The 23739-nt window shown below is 45.6% G+C and overlaps 2 protein-coding genes across 3 annotated transcripts in view; one reads left to right on the top strand and one right to left on the bottom strand.

Annotated features, from left to right (window-relative positions):
- LOC115134953 (storkhead-box protein 1-like) overlaps window positions 1-14277 on the top strand; it is an 80371-nt gene extending 66094 nt beyond the window's left edge. For both annotated transcript variants that reach the window (XM_029669072.2, XM_029669071.2), the window contains exons 2-4: window positions 6749-6901; window positions 7146-9999; window positions 10928-14277. In XM_029669072.2, coding sequence (XP_029524932.1) covers window positions 6769-6901; window positions 7146-9999; window positions 10928-11081 — 3141 coding nt within the window. In that variant the 5' untranslated portion in view covers window positions 6749-6768 and the 3' untranslated portion in view covers window positions 11082-14277. The remainder of the gene's footprint in view (window positions 1-6748; window positions 6902-7145; window positions 10000-10927) is intronic.
- On the bottom strand, window positions 12628-18499 carry LOC115134954 (zinc finger protein 883-like). Its single transcript, XM_029669074.2, has 2 exons — window positions 18362-18499; window positions 12628-16443 (listed from the first exon to the last, which is right to left on the bottom strand). Exon 2 carries the CDS (start codon window positions 16300-16302, stop codon window positions 14656-14658), a length of 1647 nt encoding a protein of 548 aa, XP_029524934.1. The 5' UTR covers window positions 16303-16443; window positions 18362-18499; the 3' UTR covers window positions 12628-14655.
- Window positions 18500-23739: the final 5240 nt, after the last annotated feature.

Below are 23739 nucleotides of genomic sequence, written 5' to 3'. Positions count from 1 at the left end.
TTAGCACACTCTGCCAACCCGGATGTTCTAGCTGTGTCTGAATCCTGGCTTAGGAAGACCACCAAAAATTCAGAAATTTTAATTCCAAACTACAACATTTTCAGACAAGATAGAACTGCCAAAGGGGGCGGTGTTGCAATCTACTGCAAAGATAGCCTGCAGAGTTCTGTCCTACTATCCAGGTCTGTACCCAAACAATTTGAACTTCTACTTTTAAAAATCCACCTCTCTAAAAACAAGTCTCTCACCGTTGCCGCCTGCTATAGACCACCCTCTGCCCCCAGCTGTGCTCTGGACACCATATGTGAACTGATTGCCCCCATCTATCTTCAGAGCTCGTGCTGCTAGGCGACCTAAACTGGAACATGCTTAACACCCCAGCCATCCTACAATCTAAACTTGATGCCCTCAATCTCACACAAATTATCAATGAACCTACCAGGTACCCCCAAAGCCTTAAACACGGGCACCCTCATAGATATCATCCTAACCAACTTCCCCTCTAAATACACCTCTGCTGTCTTCAACCAAGATCTCAGCGATCACTGCCTCATTGCCTGCATCCGTAATGGGTCAGCGGTCAAACGACCTCCACTCATCACTGTAAAACGCTCCCTGAAACACTTCAGCGAGCAGGCCTTTCTAATCGACCTGGCCGGGGTGTCCTGGAAGGATATTGATCTCATCCCGTCAGTAGAGGATGCCTGGATATTTTTTTAAATGCCTTCCTAACAATCTTAAATAAACATGCCCCATTCAAGAAAATTAGAACCAGGAACAGATATAGCCCTTGGTTCTCCCCAGACCTGACTGCCCTTAACCAACACAAAAACATCCTATGGCGTTCTGCATTAGCATCGAACAGCCCCGTGATATGCAGCTGTTCAGGGAAGCTAGAAACCGTTATACACAGGCAGTTAGAAAAGCCAAGGCTAGCTTTTTCAAGCAGAAATTTGCTTCCTGCAACACTAACTCAAAAAAGTTCTGGGACACTGTAAAGTCCATGGAGAATAAGAACACCTCCTCCCAGCTGCCCACTGCACTGAAGATAGGAAAAACTGTCACCACTGATAAATCCACCATAATTGAGAATTTCAATAAGCATTTTTCTACGGCTGGCCATGCTTTCCACCTGGCAACTCCTACCCCGGTCAACAGCACTGCACCCCCAACAGCAACTCGCCCAAGCCTTCCACATTTCTCCTTCTCCCAAATCCATTCAGCTGAAGTTCTGAAAGAGCTGAAAAATCTGGACCCCTACAAATCAGCCGGGCTAGACAATCTGGACGCTTTCTTTCTAAAATTATCTGCCGAAATTGTTGCCACCCCTATTACTAGCCTGTTCAACCTCTCTTTCGTGTCATCTGAGATTCCCAAAGATTGGAAAGCAGCTGCGGTCATCCCCCTCTTCAAAGGGGGGGACACTCTTGACCCAAACTGTTACAGACCTATATCTATCCTACCATGCCTTTCTAAGGTCTTGAAAGCCAAGTCAACAAACAGATTACCGACCATTTCGAATCTCACCATACCTTCTCTGCTATGCAATCTGGTTTCAGAGCTGGTCATGGGTGCACCTCAGCCACGCTCAAGGTCCTAAACGATATCTTAACCGCCATCGATAAGAAACATTACTGTGCAGCCGTATTCATTGATCTGGCCAAGGCTTTCGACTCTGTCAACCACCGCATCCTCATCGGCAGACTCGACAGCCTTGGTTTCTCAAATGATTGCCTCGCCTGGTTCACCAACTACTTCTCTGATAGAGTTCAGTGTGTCAAATCGGAGGGTCTGCTGTCCGGACCTCTGGCAGTCTCTATGGGGGTGCCACAGGGTTCAATTCTTGGACCGACTCTCTTCTCTGTATACATCAATGAGGTCGCTCTTGCTGCTGGTGAGTCTCTGATCCACCTCTCGCAGACGACACCATTCTGTATACTTCCGGCCCTTCTTTGGACACTGTGTTAACAACCCTCCAGGCAAGCTTCAATGCCATACAACTCTCCTTCCGTGGCCTCCAATTGCTCTTAAATACAAGTAAAACTAAATGCATGCTCTTCAACCGATCGCTACCTGCACCTACCCGCCTGTCCAACATCACTACTCTGGACGGCTCTGACTTAGAATACGTGGACAACTACAAATACTTAGGTGTCTGGTTAGACTGTAAACTCTCCTTCCAGACCCATATCAAACATCTCCAATCCAAAGTTAAATCTAGAATTGGCTTCCTATTTCGCAACAAAGCATCCTTCACTCATGCTGCCAAACATACCCTTGTAAAATTGACCATCCTACCAATCCTCGACTTTGGCGATGTCATTTACAAAATAGCCTCCAATACCCTACTCAACAAATTGGATGCAGTCTATCACAGTGCAATCCGTTTTGTCACCAAATCCCCATATACTACCCACCATTGCGACCTGTACGCTCTCGTTGGCTGGCCCTCGCTTCATACTCGTCGCCAAACCCACTGGCTCCATGTCATCTACAAGACCCTGCTAGGTAAAGTCCCCCTTATCTCAGCTCGCTGGTCACCATAGCATCTCCCACCTGTAGCACACGCTCCAGCAGGTATATCTCTCTAGTCACCCCCAAAACCAATTCTTTCTTTGGCCGCCTCTCCTTCCAGTTCTCTGCTGCCAATGACTGGAACGAACTACAAAAATCTCTTAAATTGGAAACACTTATCTCCCTCACTAGCTTTAAGCACCAACTGTCAGAGCATCTTACAGATTACTGCACCTGTACATAGCCCACCTATAATTTAGCCCAAACAACTACCTCTTTCCCAACTGTATTTAATTAATTTATTTATTTTGCTCCTTTGCACCCCATTATTTTTATTTCTACTTTGCACATTCTTCCATTGCAAAACTACCATTCCAGTGTTTTACTTGCTATATTGTATTTACTTTGCCACCATGGCCTTTTTTGCCTTTACCTCCCTTCTCACCTAATTTGCTCACATTGTATATAGACTTGTTTTTTTTTACTGTATTATTGACTGTATGTTTGTTTTACTCCATGTGTAACTCTGTGTCGTTGTATGTGTCGAACTGCTTTGCTTTATCTTGGCCAGGTCGCAATTGTAAATGAGAACTTGTTCTCAACTTGCTTACCTGGTTAAATAAAGGTGAAATGAAAATGAAAAAAAAATCTCAGCTTGCTGGTCACCATAGCAGCACCCACCTGGTCACCCCCAAAACGAATTCTTCCTTTGGCCGCCTCTCCTTCCAGTTCTCTGCTGCCAATGACTGAAAAGAACTACAAAAATCTCTGAAACTGGAAACACTTATCTCCCTCACTAGCTTTAAGCACCAGCTGTCAGAGCAGCTCACAGATTACTGCGCCTGTACATAGCCCATCTATAATTTCTCCCAAACAACTACCTCTCCCCTCCCCCTACTGTATTTATTTATTTAGCTCCTTTGCACCCCATTATTTCTATCTCTACCTTGCACATTCTTCCACTGCAAATCTACCATTCCAGTGTTTTACTTGCTATATTGTATTTACTTTGCCACCATGGCCTTTTTTTGCCTTTACCTCCCTTCTCACCTAATTTGCTCACATCGTATATAGACTTGTTTTTTTTTACTGTATTATTGACTGTATGTTTGTTTTACTCCATGTGTAACTCTGTGTTGTTGTATGTGTCGAACTGCTTTGCTTTATTTTGGCCAGGTCGCATTTGTAAATGAAAACTTGTTCTCAACTTGCCTACCTGGTTAAATAAAGGTGAAATAATAAAATAAAATAAATTAATGGAATGCTGTAGTCCATCCCAGTATTTTATTTTTTTAAATATATTTTTACTTATCCGTTATTTTACCAGGTAAGTTGACTGGGAACACGTTCTCATTTACAGCAACGACCTGGGGAATAGTTACAGGGGAGAGGAGGGGGATGAATGAGCCAATTGTAAACTATTAATGGAATACTGTAGACCATCCCAGTATTAATGGAATGCTGTAGTCCATCCCAGTATTAATGGAATACTGTAGTCAATCCCAGTTTTAATGGAATACTGTAGTACATCCCAGTATTAATGGAATGCTGTAGTCCATCCCAGAATTAATGGAATGCTGTAGTCCATCCCAGTATTAATGGAATGTTGTAGTCCATCCCAGTATTAATGGAATACTGTAGTCCATCCCAGTATTAATGGAATGCTGTAGTCCATCCCAGTATTAATGGAATGCTGTAGTCCATCCCAGTATTAATGGAATGCTGTAGTCCATCCCAGTATTAATGGAATGCTGTAGTCCATCCCAGTTTTAATGGAATGCTGTAGTCCATCCCAGTATTAATGGAATACTGTATTCCATCCCAGTATTAATGGAATGCTGTAGTCCATCCCAGTATTAATGGAATGCTGTAGTCCATCCCAGTATTAATGGAATGCTGTAGTCCATCCCAGTTTTAATGGAATGCTGTAGTCCATCCCAGTATTAATGGGATACTGTAGTCCATCCCACTATTAATGGAATGCTGTAGTCCATCCCAGTTTTAATGGAATGCTGTAGTCCATCCCAGTATTAATGGGATACTGTAGTCCATCCCATTATTAATGGAATGCTGTAGTCCATCCCAGTATTAATGGAATACTGTAGTCCATCCCAGTTTTAATGGAATGCTGTAGTCCATCCCAGCAGTAATGGAATGCTGTAGTCCATCCCAGTATTAATTGAATGCTGTAGTCCATCCCAGTTTTAATTGAATGCTGTAGTCCATCCCAGTATTAATGGGATACTGTAGTCCATCCCAGTATTAATGGAATGCTGTAGTCCATCCCAGTATTAATGGAATGCTGTAGTCCATCCCAGTATTAATGGAATGCTGTAGTCCATCCCAGTATTAATGGAATGCTGTAGTCCATCCCAGTATTAATGGAATGCTGTAGTCCATCCCAGCATTAATGGAATGCTGTAGTCCACCCCAGTATTAATGGAATGCTGTAGTCCATCCCAGTTTTAATGGAATGCTGTAGTCCATCCCAGTATTAATGGGATACTGTAGTCCATCCCATTATTAATGGAATGCTGTAGTCCATCCCAGCATTAATGGAATGCTGTAGTCCATCCCAGTTTTAATGGAATGCTGTAGTCCATCCCAGTATTAATGGAATACTGTAGTCCATCCCAGCATTAATGGAATGCTGTAGTCCACCCCAGTATTAATGGAATGCTGTAGTCCATCCCAGTTTTAATGGAATGCTGTAGTCCATCCCAGTATTAATGGGATACTGTAGTCCATCCCATTATTAATGGAATGCTGTAGTCCATCCCAGTTTTAATGGAATGCTGTAGTCCATCCCAGTATTAATGGAATACTGTAGTCCATCCCAGTATTAATGGAATGCTGTAGTCCATCCCAGCATTAATGGAATGCTGTAGTCCACCCCAGTATTAATGGAATGCTGTAGTCCATCCCAGTTTTAATGGAATGCTGTAGTCCATCCCAGTATTAATGGGATACTGTAGTCCATCCCATTATTAATGGAATGCTGTAGTCCATCCCAGTTTTAATGGAATACTGTAGTCCATCCCAGTATTAATGGAATGCTGTAGTCCATCCCAGTATTAATGGAATGCTGTAGTACATCCCAGTATTAATGGAATGCTGTAGTCCATCCCAGTATTAATGGAATACTGTAGTCCATCCCAGTATTAATGGAATACTGTAGTCCATCCCAGTATTAATGGAATACTGTAGTCCATCCCAGTATTAATGGAATACTGTAGTCCATCCCAGTATTAATGGAATGCTGTAGTCCATCCCAGTATTAATGGAATGCTGTAGTACATCCCAGTATTAATGGAATGCTGTAGTACATCCCAGTATTAATGGAATGCTGTAGTCCATCCCAGTATTAATGGAATACTGTAGTCCATCCCAGTATTAATGGAATACTGTAGTCCATCCCAGTATTAATGGAATGCTGTAGTCCATCCCAGTATTAATGGAATGCTGTAGTCCATCCCAGTATTAATGGAATACTGTAGTCCATCCCAGTATTAATGGAATGCTGTAGTCCATCCCAGTATTAATGGAATACTGTAGTCCATCCCAGTATTAATGGAATGCTGTAGTCCATCCCAGTTTTAATGGAATGGAATACTGTAGTCCATCCCAGTATTAATGGAATGCTGTAGTCCATCCCAGTATTAATGGAATGCTGTAGTCCATCCCAGTATTAATGGAATACTGTAGTCCATCCCAGTATTAATGGAATGCTGTAGTCCATCCCAGTATTAATGGAATGCTGTAGTCCATCCCAGTATTAATGGAATGCTGTAGTCCATCCCAGTATTAATGGAATACTTTAGTCCATCCCAGTATTAATGGAAAACTGTAGTCCATCCCAGTATTAATGGAATGCTGTAGTCCATCCCAGTATTAATGGAATGCTGTAGTCCATCCCAGTATTAATGGAATGCTGTAGTCCATCCCAGTATTAATGGAATTCAAATGGAAGTCAGGTCTACAATATTCACTGGAACACTCGCATTATCAACTAATTCATCTTGGTCCTGACATTGATATTTTTACTGGAAAAAGGATATAGACCACAAAGTAACAGATGTTGGTGTAACCAAGTGTGTGTTACAACAGTCTATCCAAGGTGTATGTTGCTGGTGATCTGCCTAATTAAGGTGTGTGTTTTACACCAGTCTAACAATGTATATGTGTGTGCGTGTGCGTGCGTGTGCGCGTGTGCGTGCGTGTGCGCGTGTGCCAGGTGACCTGTCCCCAGTGCAGATGTCTCCAGTGGCCCAGTCTCAGTTCCTCCCTCTAGCCGAGGTCCTCTGCTGTGTCATCTCTGACATGAACTCCTCCAATATCACCGTCAACCAGGAAGCCCTCATCAGTCACATGACCAAGGCTCACCCAGGTAATGTATAGGGCGAGCTTCATATCCCTACATACATTCAACCACAGGTGCTCCTGCAATAGAGTAATTGTAGGTGTCAAAAAGGGGAGAATTATATCTAGTGTACTAATGCTTAACGTGCAGTTTTAAGTCTGACTGTAAACTAGTCGAGTCCATCTGCCGATATGCAGTAACTTCTATGAGATTTATAGGAGATAAACTGTATTAACTAATGAGGCTGATCTTCTCTCTCTCTTCCTGCCAGGTATGACCATCCCTACTCAGGACATCCTGTACAACGCTCTGGGCTCGTTGATCAAAGAGAGGAAGATCTACCACACAGGAGAGGGCTATTTCATTGTCACTCCTCAGACCTACTTTATCACCAACAGCCTGGTGAGAGAGAAGAGCTGGTGGACCTCAGGGTCTGGAGACAATGAGCTGCCATCCCCTCCCCCCATCACCTACCTGCTCAGTAATGACACCCTGGAGAGCCACTCACAGCCCCCTCTGGTGGCCCACTGCAAGTCCTGCAGCTGCTTTGCCCCTGCCCAGAACGTGACCAATCCTGCTACTACGGCCACTACAGCCACCACGGTTCCTCCATCCCTCCCAGACCAGCACTCGGTTTCTGTTTCTATTAGCGAGTGCACAGGGAAGAGTCTAAAGTGGTCCCGGGACCACAAGCCTCAAGTCCAGCACCAGTCGACCTCGACGGCCGCAGACTACCAGGCTAGCGAGGTCAGCAAGACCACTACGGCTACCGCCGCCAGCAGCAAGGGCAAATCGGGGAGGAGGTTTGGCCTCAGCCTCTTCAGGAGGAACGGAGGGAAGAAGGAGAAAGTGAAGAAAGAATATGCCTCGTTCTCGGGTCAGTTCCCTCCGGAGGAGTGGCCGGTGAGGGACGAGGAGGATCTGAACAATCTGCCCAGAGACTTGGAGCACGCCATCATCAGACGCATCAACCCTGAGCTCACTGTGGACAACCTGACACGCCACACTGTACTAATGAAGAAACTGGGGGAGAGAGGAGGGGAGAAAGGGACGGAAACAGAAAGACGAGGGGAAAGAGGGGTGGAAAGGGATAAAGGTTTGGACAAGGGGGACAGGGTAGACAGAGGGGACAAGGTGGTGGACAAGGGCATGTCCACTGAGATCCTGACCAGCTCCAAGCCCAGACAACAACACTCCTCCCGGCCCGTACTCGGAGCAGGGGCTGGGGGCAGGAGATCTACTTCCAAGACCTCTCGCAGCAAGAGAACGCATTCCTCCGGGGAGAAACAGAAAGACAGGTTGAAGACTAAGGCCCCAGTGTGTGTGGATGTGGACCCAGACAGGGAGGAGCTGGTCCCCTCTCGCCTCAGACCTGAGGTCCCTGTCCATGAACCAGACCATAGAGAGGAGCCAGGAGCGGTGGAGGGGAAAAGCCTCTATAAGAAACGCATTGACAACCCCTTTGAGGGTCAACCACCTGGGAAAGATACAGCCACAACCCAGACTGTGGCCCCTAGCATGACCCACAAAGAACAGAGGAGGAGAGAGGGAAAGGAAGCGAAGGAGGGGAAAGAGAGGAAGACATCAGGAGGAGGCAGGAGAGAACGAGTGGGACACCGCTCCAAATCCTGGGACCCGCACAAAGCCAAAGTGACTGCTGATGACACAGAGCATGCTGGAAAGTCTCGTACAACCGAGGACAGGTCATGTGACCGTCTCCACGAGAGGGGGTTTACCACCGACCCCCTCCTCCTGCACCCCTCTGATACCAAACCCCCCAGAGAATTACCGTCAGACTACAGCTCGGCATACCCCCAGAGCAGCACCCTAAGGATAGACGACAAGGTTAGATATCAGAGGGAGAGAAAGAACAGAGGGAGGGACAGCAGGCAGGGAGGGAAGGAGAAGGAGGGAAAGCATAGAACGACACAGCAAGCAGAATATGGCAGTACAACGGACCATAGACACCCAGCAGTAACAAGCCAAACCCTAGACTCTGATGCCAACCTCCCTAGTACCCACCTCTATGACCCAGTCCCTGCCCATCCGTGCGACCCGGCCGTGCCCTGGCCAAAGCCTGCTGTGCATCGCAGGCACTCCTTCAAACACACAGACACACAGGGAGACCTAACCCACAGGCCTGACCTGCTCTCCTCTCACCAACAGGCTTTCAGTACCACCCCCAACCAGCATGGTCTGGTACACAGCAGTGGTGGCAGTAGAAAGCACAGGAGTCCAGGTCATGAGCATGGGGACATTGATGGGTTAATGGTGGAGAGTAATGGCTTTATGATAGAGAGTGATGAGTTTATAGAAGATGACCACAGGCTTTACCAGAGAGCAGAGGAAGAAGATGAGGATGCCTGTAGTTCTCTTTATCTGAGTGAGGAGGGAGTCATTGACAACAGAGAGATCTATCAAACACAAATGTCTCACTATCATGACTCTCAGTCCCTCTACCATGATCCTCAGACCATATACCAAGACACTCACTTCGACCACCAAGACCCTACTCACTACCACGACCAACCTCACTCCTCTTACCATGAGCCCCAACCCCACTTCCCCGACCCCCAATCTCTCCAAGGAGACTGGGATAGCACTTATGCGGAGGAGCACTCTTCTACCATCAACCAATACCCCTCTCTGTCCCCTCACAGCCCCCACGGACAGGGGAAGGAGAGGTGCGTCAGAGTGAGCCGCTCTACCCTTAGCCACCTCAGCCAGACGTCACCAGGGACTCACAGTGATCCCAGCCCCAGGCGAGGAGCCCCGATCCTTGGGGAGCGACGGCAGGACGCCAGCCTCTCCCTGGAGGGTTTGGAGCATGCTGGGGTGGCAGAGAGCAGCATATTTGACTACTGCCAGACCAGCGAGGTGGAGTCTGACGCTGAGACCCTCCATAAGTCAGCAGACGAGGGGGACGGGGAGTCTGCTCACTGGGGTTGCAGAGTAGAGGAAGACGGGGACGAAAAGGGGGGCTGTGAGACCCTGAGGGAGAGAGGAGGCCTTCAGAGCTCAAGTATCAGTCTGGGCATGTCCAGTGGACCCAGAGGGGGAAAGATGATGGGGGAGGCAGGGGAGAGTCAGAGCAACACGGGAGACAGCGGGATAGACTCGCCCTGGTGAGTTTCTTTCTATTAATCATCATCGAACATTGATGGATTACAGTTATAACACTTTTAACAAAAGGTATCATTATATTTTGTGAAGTGATTGTGACAATTTGCACTAGCTAGGTATTGTTAAATTACCATGCTATTCACCAGCATTAGTATTTTTTACGAAAGACAAAATACTCTTATATCTTCTCTTCTCCCTTAATGTATATGCCCCAGGAATGGGACTGTTCCAGGCAGCAGGACCTCTTCCTATACTCTCCTCTCCTGTCCTAAGGTCCCAGTCTGCCAGAAACACATAGAGGCATTTGGCCCTTAAATCCCCTGTTTATTTGTCTTCTCACCTGTGACCTAGACCCCTTTCTCCAGCTGTAAACCTAGCCTCTCTCTGGCCGAGGTAGAGGCAACAGGGCCTACAGAGCCAGCTGCCTATAGCGCTGGCCCAGGGAGGGTGGAAGAATGTGGAGCTGCAGTGAAAATCAGCTGAGGCTGGAGGTAGTTAGATGACACATGGCCCTGGTCGGCGGTGTGCCTTCCCTTTCTTCCCTTTTCATGTAAATGGATATAAAGCTGAACAAACACCCCGTAGCCAATTAGACCAGGCAGTATTTATACAGAGGGGGATGATTACTGTGAATAATGGATGGATAAACCCTCACATTTAACATTGAAGAGGGGAAAAGTTTTGCATGAACTTTATAAGAACTTGGCATTTTCCCTTTTGTGGTGAAGAGTAGTTTTTTTTCACCCTGAATTTCACAGTATAGTTAGTACCTGACTAGGTATTCCCTTCCCCTTTCCCTGAATGTAAGTGTGTGTCTATCAGTGTATTCCATATTGTATTTCTGTCCTACTGATATGGTTCATCTCCCACAGGAGCTTTTTGTGTGCATTTTATCATTTATACCCGGTTCTTCTATGTTTCTCCCTACAGCACCCATGTGACTCTGGCAACCAACAACACAGTGATTCTGGAGGGTCTAAAGAGGAGAGGTTTCCTACAGAACCTGGAGAAACTGCACTCCAAGAGCTCCGCCATGAGACCACAGAGCTCTTTGCTACAGCTCACACCAGTCATGAACGTATAGAAACCATAGGCCCCCAGATGCATCTCAGAGGGAGGGACAATGAGCTCCCTGACGCAGCTCCGTGTGAGGGCCCATGAGCTTCCTGACGCAGCTCTGTGTGAGATTCCCATGAGTCCCCTGATGCAGCTCCGTCATCAGAAAGCGTTGGAAGTAAGAATGTGCAATCAGATATGGACTTCCAGCATGTTTGTTTCACTGCTGTAATAAACTTACTGTGAACACCTAGCTTTTCCTCATTGTCTATGCTGGTTAGCTATCCACTCCTCCCGGGATAGTGTATAAGAGCAACTTATGGATGCTCAACCCAGACCTACCCCAGTGGATGTCCTTGTATATTTTATTCTTCCCCTTTCTGTATATAACATTTAACAGGAATATCCTGAGACATATTTGGCTAGTGAATCTGCTGCAATGAATGCATGATCAATCAATAGGTGGTGTGGATGTAGGAGGTAGTACTGTGAGTTTGCATGGTCCTTCCACTAGGCCTGAAATTGAATTTTCATACCTTTCCTTGTAGCCATGTGTAACACAAATAAATATTTATGTACCACACAAGCCACCACCTCACTGAAAGTTGTTGACACTTAATAAGTAGTACCTTTCGCTTCTCCATGGAACCAGTCACTCTTCCACCACCAGCACCCAGGACTTAGCTTTTCAGCTCCATCTGCCAGGCTCCTTTGTATTGAATAGTAGTGCCTATCTACCCTTTACCCTGCAATGACTTTGCCTTTCATAGGATTTCCACTTGTAAGTAAACAAGTTCATTGAAGTCGCTCAGTAACAGCCGATACAAACCAGAACCTGGCAGACAGAGGTGATAAGCTAAGTCCTGGGTGTACATGGAGAGAAATCCCAGCCACATCAACAATGGCTCTGGGAGAGCTCGGGTTAGGAATTGAGGTGGTTTAGTGTTGGGTGATAGCGAGATGACGTGTGTTTAACTTGTATTTATTTTTATAAAAAATTAGGTAATTACTAAACAGTGGGACTTTTACAATGAGGTAAGCAAACCTTAGACAAGGCTGCCCCCAATTGGACACAGTAACAAAAGAAACGGAAGCATGTTTGAAAACTCAAATGAGCCAATGGGCTGATGGTTACAGTAGTCTGTGGGGGAGGCAAACGCATCGTCACCGACATAAATTTGAGAATTTCCAAGTTAGGTGGAAAGAAGTTCTCAAGTAACATGGATGAATGAATATTTAACTGATCTGAAAGTCCTAGGAACTTGTCAAGCAACCCAACTTCAACAGCTCGTCTGTAAAGGGTTATTATAAGTTCAGGCTAGAACTTTTATTTCTCTCCTTTTGAAAAGGATATTTTGGTTGTGTCATCGTCCATCTGTATCGACTGCTCCACACAGAGACAAATTAAACTCTGCCCCTGACCACTACACTGTTTTTGAATGAATATTGAACTTCTACATTGGCCCTGCCCACTGTTGTATTTTTAGGGGAACTGAGTTAACATGTAACAAGAAGCATGTGGGTGTCATTACCAGACTTCAAAATAACAAATCAGACAAAAGAAACCATTGATGCAATGTTGACAGTCAACTTTTATTTATCCATATATGTAGCAGTCAGAAATGTGGGGAGAGGTGGAGCTGGGTGGGACCTCTACGGTTATCAGAGCCATATAGGGATCAAAAACATTCTCACTTCCGTAATTCAACCTTGAAGAAAATCTACATTGAATGCCAAAGACAGGAGAGAAAATTAAATGACAATGAAGATGTAACAGTGTGCAAACACAACGTACATAGAAGCCCAAAAATAATAAAGTAATGACATCAACTTAAAATGCTGGGTTTAAGTTAAGAATAAAGGAGTTGCCAAACCATACGTTTTTTTGTTTGTTTTATGACAGCTCAGCATACATTTCTACAGCATGCAGTAAGGCACCTATCTAACACAAGGAATAAGCCTATGCTACCGTTTGAAGCACAACTGTTATTCAAAAAGGGGTAAAAAAAGAATAAAGGCTGCTCAAAATAAAAATTCCGTCCCATATTTTTTAATTTATTTTTTAAACAGTATAATAGCTATTCTTCCCTTTCAAAATGACCCAAACAGTATTTAAAATAAAGAAAAGAAAAAGTTGTTTTATTTATACACAGAACAGTAAATAAAAAGCGTAATCCCATGGAATTTGGAAAACCTGGAAGTTCAAAGTCAAGTGGTGTCACTAAAAGCAACCTATAGTCGTCTAGATAGGTAGTAAACACAACCTATTAATACACTGTCCAATTTGGGCACTTCTACTCCCAAAACCATTCAGTGAAATCAACTATAATTCTATACACTGCTAATTGAATGAGTAAAGAAATAACTATTCAACATCAGAGTCCATCGTCTATCTAATAATGATGTTACATTTGGTGCTGAAAGAACTGGATCAGGAATCAATTAAAAACAGACGCAAGTCAACTTCAGATAATGCTACCAGATAGTTTATTTTTTTTGCTGTGATTTTGTCCATTTCTCCTTTTCATGACTGTTAATTGCATCCCAAAAATACAGAGGCTTGAGGCAGTATTGCTCTCCACACTTTAGCTGTACAGTACAGACCACATCACTGGGTACATACCCATCCACATGGATCTGCATCTCACTGGATGGAAACCCTAGATGGCAACCCAGATATGACAGTATGTACATACGAGAGCAGCAGCAACATTTCCTGGTAGCTCTGTAACAAAAACAATGAATGAAAAGGAATCTGGAGAAGGGAGGTGAGAGTATGTGGATGTTACTATAAAAAAAAACACATCTAATTTCTGGAACAAAACTGCACAGTAGTCACCTATACAGATATATAAAAAAGGATAAATCAACAATTATTTACATAGGATCTGTCTCCCCCCATGAGTTTACAGGTGGTGAGATGGGTTAAAAAAAAATGCACATTTGAAAAATTGCTAATTTATGCTATCAAGACAGTATGACTTGATCGCAAGTTGCATCAGTAGCCAAGAGTGGGAGATTGACCTCAACGGGGTTAGATCGGAAAAGCACTCCATATAGTAGGGGGAGAATTATGCACGAGTGAAATAACTACAAGTGTTTCTCTCCGTTAGTCAGGTAACATTTATCATCTAGATTATCAAATCATTTTTCTTTTCTTTAAAAGCAATCAAAAAGAGGGGGTTCTGGAGAGAAGAATCACAATCACAAAGGAGAAACACAGGCTCATTCAAAATGTCTATCACACAATTTATTCAAAACTAACTGATCTGAAAGTCCTAGGAACTTGTCAAGCAACCCAACTTCAACAGCTCGTCTGTAAAGGGTTATTATAAGTTCAGGCTAGAACTTTTATTTCTCTCCTTTTGAAAAGGATATTTTGGTTGTGTCATCGTCCATCTGTATCGACTGCTCCACACAGAGACAAATTAAACTCTGCCCCTGACCGCTACACTGTTACTGGGAGAGCTGGCCGGGTTTTATTGGCTGTAGTCCTTGTCGTCTGGAGCTCGGGACCGATTGGTAGAACAGAAACATCACAGGGGTGGGTGTCGGTCAGGGCTGTGTGTGAGTGAGAGACAGAGTAGGTGTGTGTAGGGATCTCACTGGTCGATGTGGATTCTATGATGCCTGGAGAGAGAAGATGAATGGTTGAAGCCTTTTCCACACTGGGAGCACCTGTATGGCTTCTCGCTGGCCAGGATACGCTGTTTGAGGATGGTGGTGTGGGGGAATCCCTTCGTCGAGGGAACGGCGCTGTACTGTTGCTGCACCACTACCTGTTGCTGCTGCTGTTGCTGCTTCTGCTCCTGGTGAACACGCTGGTGCCTGGACAGGGAAGAGGAGTGGTTGAACCTCTTCCCACAGTGGCCGCAGGTGTAGCTCTTCCCCTCCGAGTGGACTCTTTGGTGGCGGGACAGGGAGGAGGAATGATTGAAGCTCTTGTCGCAGTGGTTGCAGGTGTACGGTTTGTCTCCCGCGCCTCCCCCCTGGTGCATCCTTGACTGCTGCTTCATAGTGGACCCGTAGGAGAAGGCCTTGCCCTGGGGAGGAGAGGAGTAGATGCGTGCTTCCAGGTGGACCTTGTGGTGCCGGGAGAGCGAGGAGGAGTGGTTGAAGCTCTTGTCGCACTGGGCGCAGGAGTAGGGTTTCCCACCCGAGTGGACCAGTTGGTGCTTCTTAAGGTGGCGCTTGCGGACAAAGCTCTTCCTGCACTGGTTGCACTTGTAGGGCTTCTCCCCAGAGTGGATGCGCTGGTGCTCCCGCAGGGTTGCGGCTGCGGCAAAGCACTTCCCACACTGTGTGCAGCGGTGAGGCTTGTCCCCTGCGTGGGTTTTCTGGTGCTGCTTCAGGCTAGAGGCTGTGGTGAAGCCCTTTCCACACTGGGAACAGGTGAAGGGCTTCTCCCTGGCGTGGAGCTCCTGGTGCTTCTTGAGGTGGCGCCGGCGGATGAAGCTCTTCCTGCACTGGGTACACTTGTACGGCTTATCCTCCGAGTGCATCTTCATGTGCTCCCGCAGGGTGATGGCCGCCGCGAAGCTCTTGCCGCATTCCGAGCAACGGTGGGGCTTCTCCGGGCTGTGGATCATCTGGTGAGACTTTAGGTTGAAAGCATCGATCACCCCCTTTCCCACCATCTCCACACCTGTGGTGGCATACGCTTTCTCTTTCATGTGGATCTTCATGTGCTGCTTGAGGCTCGACTCCACAGCGAAGCTATCGCCACAGTGCACGCAGATGTAAGGGTTGGTGGCCTTGTGGATCTCAAAGTGCTGGTGCAGGTCGGCCATGCTGCCGAAGATCTCTCCGCACTCGTTGCACTGCAGGCCGTGGGCCTCGTGGATAACCACACCATTCTCGGACTCCACCGTCAGCTCGCCGCCCACGTGGTCCGACTCCACTTTAACCACATGTTCAGTCTCTGTTTTTAGCAGCACCTCTCCCAGCAGCGCCTCCCCTTTGCCCTCGCCCCCCATGGTGAAGCACTGGATCTCCCCGTGGTGGTCCGGCTTGGTCACGTAGTCGTGGTCAGTCTCTGTGACGATGGCGTCCACACAGGCCACGGCAGTGAGCCCTTGGATCTTGGCCAGGTCTGACCCGTGGATCTCCAGCTCCAGGCCACGTTTCTCCTCTGTCATGATCTCAGTCTCGGCCGCATAATGCAGGTCAACCTGGCTGTGGGCAATGACACACTCCGACCCCAGCGTGTCAAGGCCGGGTGTGTCACACTCAGTCTCTGAATCAGCCATGAGAACACACTCCAGCCCGACGACCTCCGTTTTAGAGCCGGACGGGAAGCTTAGAGGGACTTGGGGTAGGAAGAGATCCACTTAGTATGGCTAGCACAACAGGGTTGGTAGTAGTGCTTAGATTCTCAGTCAGTCAGAGACCTGTCAGGTGGAAGCAATATAAGATACAGATTAAGTGATGTGACATTGAGCTCAACTAAGTGTTTCAATGCCAATGAAGTGAACAGTAGTACTGTAGAACAGTTTCAATGCTGATACTAAAGCACAGAGCTGCTAGTGTGGTGTAATAGATTATAGGTATTTATCCTGGCAGAAAAAGGGGTGAAAAAAGTAGGTAGAACGCTGTTCAGTTTGTGCATTACAAATTAAAGAAACCACCTGAAACTTTATACGGAGCCATAGCTTCTGCACTGACACACTTGTTATTAGCCAGATAACTAGCCAGCCAAGACCCCCAGCTAGCAATAATTTAAGGCTAACTAGCTAAGTAAAAGGAGTACCAGTGTCAACAATACACAGTACAAAATACTTGTATTAATTCTGCAGAGACAAATGGTGTTTCCCGTAATCTAACAAAGGGCAAACATCGCACGAATTTAGAAATGATTTGAAACAGTTGAAATACATATTAATACTTCGTTAGCGGGCTATAAATTGCTATCTAGCGGGCTAAATGTTATTTAGCACCAAAGTTATGCGCAAGAGCTGAGGCTACCTGGCTATCTAGGCAGATGCATAATGGGTAACATGCAATTACTGACTAACCGATATAAAAGATGGACGAGGGTTTCACAGAAGCCTTAAGTTGACTAAACATTTGAAATGGCATGAAAATAGTCTAAACACACTATTTAACCAGGTAGACCAACATAACATTAACCACCGCGGCCAACATAACATTAACCACCTTGGCTACATAGCCAACATTAGCCCGCTAGTTAGCTGGCTAGGGGAGGTGAAAATAACTTGACGATACAGCATTGTTAGCGGCTAATGTTTGTCGAGTTAGCGCGCTAACTAGCTTTGTAGCTGATAACTAGCTGGCTAGTTAGTTAGCCGCATGGCTGATCAACAAATCAAGCGTTTCCCCCTCATATGTGCAACAAACCTTACATTCACCAAAGTATTTTTTCCGTGGTTACGTTGTACAATAACGAATGCGGAAACTCTGACACAACTTGTGCGCAGTTTTAACAGGCCATCTTGTCTATGCCACACCACCACTTTCCAGCTAGCCAGGAAACATAAGATGGCTGCCGCTACGCTAGCTTCCGCCCTTCAAAGCGCATTTCAGAACTACGAGGGGGTTTCCAAAAGTATTACAAAATCTATTTTTAAGTAACGGTAGGAAGAGCCACAAAAAAAGTCTGAAAATACATTTGTATGCAACCCAAATATATAACACCGAGGTGCAGATTGGGTCATTTTTCGCCATAATCCGATAAATCGGCCTGAAACAAAGATGGCTAACATTATCCGGGCGAGGAGTATTCGCCTCGCTAAAAAGCCCGGGAAAGGCGACCCCATCTTATATAACAAATGCATAACAAAGCACGGCTCAAATGCCTTCGAAATCATAAAATACACACGAGACGAATGCTTTATAATCTCAGTTAATTCAATTTACCAATGTATTGCAAGGTTGAGAACGTTCGAGCACCAAGCTACCCAAATATCCTCGACATGCGACAGCATTCCACTCAATATGGCCTAGCCTCGCGAGCTACTGCGCTAGCGTACTTTGCTAGCAGGCTACCTAGCCTAGATATCAAGCTAACTAGCTGGCTATATTCCTAGCCAGCAAGCACATACGGGGCCCGAGGTCCATTTTCTTGGGACCGTCACTGGGTGAAAATGAGTCACAGAAGTAAAATAACATTTGACAGTGGAATATTTTCAATTTGTGCAGAATTTAGGAATATATAACTAGATATCGGAATAAAAAATAAACGTGTACACAATTATCAACTGATCCTACAGCCTGTTTATTGGCAACCTAAACAGTCAAAATAGACAGCTGTTTGGGATATTAATTAGTATAGGTCCGCAGGGTACCCACCTCTTTGTCTTCGGGGTATGATGAAACAAAAAGTTTAAGGGCTCTGCACAACCGATTTCTCCTGGATGCTTGCTTGCGACTGTCTGCAATGTCTTCCTCTCTCGCTTTCTGTAGAGCTTTGCGCCACTGATCTTCTGGCGCCAACAACGCATTGTAGCTTGTCACTGGCACATGCAATCAAGACTGCCCTCTATAGCCCCGGAGTAATACATCGATTCAGGCCACCGAGGTTTAGGCCGACTGTTCAAAGTCGCCACTACCCTCCTCTCTTCTATCCCCCCTATTATCTCTCTCTCTCTCTATCTCTGTCAAAGCAAGTGAAAGTCTCTCTCTGAATGTTTACATTGCCAAAGCAAGTGAAATACATAATAAACAAAAGTTAAATAAACAATCAGTGAACATTACACTCACAAAAGTTTCAAAAGAATATAGAAATTTCACATGTCATATTATGGCTATGTACATTTACATTTACATTTAAGTCATTTACAGTGTTGTAGTGATGTGCAAATATACTGAACAAAAATATAAATGCAACATGCAAACATTTGAAAGGGTTTACTGAGTTACAGTTCATATAAGGAAATCAGTCAATTGAAATACATTCATTTTGCCCTAATCTATGGATTTCACATGACTGGGTGGCGCTACAAAGTATTAACTTAAGGGGGCTGAATAATTTTGCACGCCCAATTTTTCAGTTTTTGATTTGTTAAAAAAGTTTGAAATATCCAATAAATGTCGTTCCACTTCATGATTGTGTCCCACTTGTTGTTGATTCTTCACAAAAAAAATACAGTTTTATATCTTCATGTTTGAAGCCTGAAATGTGGCAAAAGGTCGCAAAGTTCAAGAGGGCCGAATACTTTCGCAAGGCACTGTATACCTGCTGGAGCGCGTGCTACGGGTGGGTGCTGCTATGTTGACCAGTGAGCTGAGATAAGGTGGGGCTTTACCTAGCAGAGACCTGTAGATGACCTGGAGCCAGTGGGTTTGGCGACGAGTATGAAGCGAGGGCCAGCCAACGAGAGCATACAGGTCGCAGTGGTGGGTAGTATATGAGGCTTTGGTGACAAAACGGATGGCAGTGTGATAGACTGCATCCAATTTGTTTAGTAGAGTGGTGGAGGCTATTTTGTAAATGACATCGCCAAGGTCAAGGATCGGTAGGATGGTCAGTTTTTCGAGGGTATGTTTGGCAGCATGAGTGAAGGAGGCTTTGTTGCGAAATAGGAAGACAATTCTAGATTTAATTTTGGATTGGAGATGCTTAGTGTGAGTCTGGAAGGAGAGTTTACAGTCTAACCAGACACCTAGGTATTTGTAGTTGTCCACATAATCTAAGTCAGAACCATCCAGAGTAGTGATGTTGGACTGGCGGGCAGGTGCGGGCAGCGATCGGTTGAAGAGCATGCATTTACTTTTACTTGCATTTAAGAAAACTTGGAGGCCACAGAAGGTGAGTTGTATGGCATTGAATCTCATCTGGAGGTTAGTTAACACAGTGTCCAATGAAGGGCCAGAGGTATACAGAATGGTGTCGTCTGCATAGAGGTGGATCAAAGAATCACCAGCAAGCGAGAGCAGCATCATTAATGTATACAGAGAAGAGAGTTGGCCCGAGAATTGAACCTTGTGGCACCCCGATAGAGACTTCAAGAGGTGTGGATAACAGGCCCTTCTGATTTGACATACTGAACTCTATCTGAGAAGTAGTTGGTGAACCAGGCTTTGCAGTCATTTGAGAAACCATGGATATTGAGTCTGCTGATAAGAATGTTGTGATTGACAGAGTTGAAACCCTTAGGCAGGTTGATGAATACGGCTGCACAGTAATGTCTCTTATCGATGGCGGTTATGATATCGTTTAGGACCTTGAGCGTGGCTGAGGTGCACCCATGACCAGCTCTGAAACCAGATTGCATAGCAGAGAAGGTACGGTGAGATTCGAAATGGTCGGTAATCTGTTTGTTACCTTGGCTTTCAAAGACCTTAGAAAGGCAGGGTAGAATAGATATAGGTCTGTAGCAGTTTGGGTCTAGAGTGTCTCCCCCTTTGAAGAGGGGGATGACTGCAGCAGCTTTCCAATCCATGGGAATCTCAGATGATACGAAAGAGAGGTTGAACAGGCTAGTAATAGGGATTGCAACAATTTTGGCAGATCATTTTAGAAAGAGAGGGTCCAGATTGTCTAGCCCGGCTGATTTGTAGGGGTCCAGATTTTGCAGCTCCTTCAGAACATCAGCTATCTGGATTTGGGTGAAGGAGAAGTGGGGGAGGTTTGGGCGAGTTGCTGTGGGGGCGCAGGGCTGTTGACCGGGGTAGGGGTAGCCAGGTGGAAAGCATGGCCAGCTGTAGAAAAATTATTATTGAAATTCTCAATTATTGTGGATTTATCAGTAGTGACAGTGTTTCCTATCCTCAATGCAGTTGGCAGCTGGGAGGAGGTGCTCTTATTCTCCATAGACTTTACAGTGTCACAGAACTTTGAGTTTGTACCACAGGATGCAGATTTCCGTTTGAAAAAGCTAGCCTTAGCTTTCCTAACTGACTGTGTATATTGGTCCCTAACTTCCCTGTAAAGTTGTATATCACAGGGGCTATTCGATGCTAATGCAGAACACCACAGGATGTTTTTGTGCTGGTCAAGGGCAGACAGGTCTGGAGTGAACCAAGGGCTATATCTATTCCTCATTCAAAAAAATTTAAATGGAGCATGCTTATTTAAGGTGGTGAGGAAGGCACTTTTACAGAATAACCAGGCATCCTCTACTGACGGGGTGAGGTCAATGTCATTTCAGGATACCCCGGCCAGGTTGATTAGAAAGGCCTGTTCGCTGAAGTGTTTTAGGGAGTGTTTGACTGTGATGAGGGGTGGTCGTTTGACCATAGACCCGTTACGGATGCAGGCAATGAGGCAGTGATCACTGAGATCTTGGTTGAAAACAGCAGAGGTGTATTTGGAGGGCGAGTTAGTTAGGATGATAGGGCGCCCGTGTTTACGGATTTGGGGTTGAACCTGGTTCATAAATCATTTGTGTGAGATTGAGGGCATCAAGCTTAGATTGTAGGAAGGCCGGGGTGTTAAGCATGTCCCAGTTTAGGTCACCTAGCAGCATGAGCTCTGAAGATAGATGGGGGGCAATCAATTCACATATGGTGTCCAGGGCACAGCTGGGGGCAGAGGGTTGTCTATAGCAAGCCGCAATGGTGAGAGACTTGTTTCTGGAAAGGTGAATTTTTAGAAGTAGAAGCTCGAATTGTTTTGGTACAGACCTGTATAGTAAGATAGAACTCTGCAGGCTATCTCTGCAGTAGATTGCAACACCGCCCCCTTTGGCAGTTCTATCTTGGCGGAAAATGTTATAGTTAGGGATGGAAATTTCAGGGTTTTTGGTGGTTTTCCTAAGCCAGGATTCAGACACGGCTAAGACATCCGGGTTGGCAGAATGTGCTAAAGCAGTGAATAAAGCAAACTTAGGTAGTAGGCTTCTAATGTTAACATGCATGAACCCAAGGCTTCTACGGTTACAGAAGTCAACAAATGAGAGCACATGGGGAGTAGGAGTGGAGCTAGGCACTGCAGGTCCTGGATTAACCTCTACATCACCAAAGGAACAGAGGAAAAGTAGGATAAGGGTATGGCTAAAGGCTATAAGAACTGGCTATAAGAACTGGCCGTCTAGCACGTTCGGAACAGAGAGTAAAGGGAGCAGGTTTCTGGGCATATATAGCATAGATTCAAGCCATAATGTACAGACAAAGGTATGGTAGGAAGAGAGTACATTGGAGGTAAACCTAGGTATTTGGAGGTAAACCTAGATATTGAGTAATGAGGAGAGAAATATAGTCTCTAGAGACGTTTAAACCAGGTGATGTCATCGCATATGTGGGAGGTGGAACAACATGGTTGGTTAAGGCATATTGAGCAGGGATGGAGCTCTACAGTGAAATAAGAAAGTAATCACTAGCCAGGACAGTAATGGACAAGGCCTATTGATATTAGGGAGAGGCATGCGTAGCCAAGTGATCGTTTGGGTCAAGTGAGTGGTTGGGAAGGCTGGGGACACGGCGATTCAGACAGTTAGCAGGCCGGGGCTAGCAAGATAGCAGTTAGCAGACCGGGGCTAGCAAGCTAGCATAAGGGCTTTAGAGGGACGTCGCGGTGGGGGAAAGTCTGTTTTTGCCTCCTCGTGCGGTGACGTTGATAGACCAGTCATGGAATTAGTAGGGTTCCAAGTAGCAAAATGGGTATAGTGGTCCAAGAAACTGGCTGATGGATCAGTTAACAGTCCAATATGCTCTAGATAGCTAGCAGCCCGCGGTTAGCAGAATGGGCCTTCAGGGGATGACGCACCTGAGGGTCCTGTTGGGATCCTCGGGCAGATTATGTCGGTATTCCAGTCGTGAAGGATCGGCGGGTTTCCGTGCCCCGTACCGGCAGTAGAAGGGGTCCGGATATTGTAGCCAAGGAGTGGGCTTCAGGAGTAGCCAAGGAGCCCTAGCCAGGAGATGGGTCTAACATGGGCTAGCTCCAGGCTAGTTGGTGCTAGCTCCGGGACGGAAACGTTAGCCAGGAGTAGTCAACCAGGGTTAGCTAGCTGCGATGATCCAGATGAAAAGGTTCAGAGTTTGCGGTATGAATCCGTGGATATGGAGAGAAAAATAGGTCCGGTATGCTCTGGTTGAAACACATTGTACGAACTGGCGAGAGCTTTCCAAGCTAAAGGTTAGCTGATGACCGCTAGCAGTTGTTAGCTGACTGATAGCTGGTAGCTAGTAAGCTAGCTAGTTTCAGTTGAGGTATTCCAGTTCGGAGGTATAGAAATACTTTTGGAAAAAAAACAGATCCACACCACATTGGGTGAGGCGGGTTGCAGGAGAGTATTTTGAAGTTGAGGTTTAGGAAAAATATTAAAAAGAAAGTGAAGAATAATATATTAAAAGATATATACATGGGACGAGACAAGACAAAGACATCTGACTGCTACGCCATCTTGGCATTGTGTTGTGGAACTTTTGTTGTCCCCATGCCACACCTGTCAGCAATGTTCCCTCAAATTTTGTGGGGCACTGAGCAAATTTCAGGTCTGCTGAGCGCAAACTTGAACATAGTTCAAATTCTGTGCGACTTCCAGCACGTGTTTACTGTGAACACCGACGCTGTAACCGCTGTAAGTTACAGGTTTAACAGTGGCCATGTAGGCTACTGTGGCTATTTGATTGTAATATAGGCCTACCAGAGTGGCCTACCATCAAAGACAAGAAAATGCATCCCATTATATTTTAACATGGAAGTAGCTGTTCTATCTTTCAGCATACAATAGCAGCCAAAACATGCAGGGCTTGACATTGACCTGTTTATTAATTTGTCCTTC

This window comes from Oncorhynchus nerka, linkage group LG10 (genome assembly GCF_034236695.1).
Source record: "Oncorhynchus nerka isolate Pitt River linkage group LG10, Oner_Uvic_2.0, whole genome shotgun sequence".
NCBI classification, from domain to species: Eukaryota; Metazoa; Chordata; class Actinopteri; order Salmoniformes; family Salmonidae; genus Oncorhynchus; species Oncorhynchus nerka.
The sequence above is the reverse complement of the archived record's forward strand: the minus strand, read 5'-3'. Positions and strand labels throughout refer to the sequence as shown.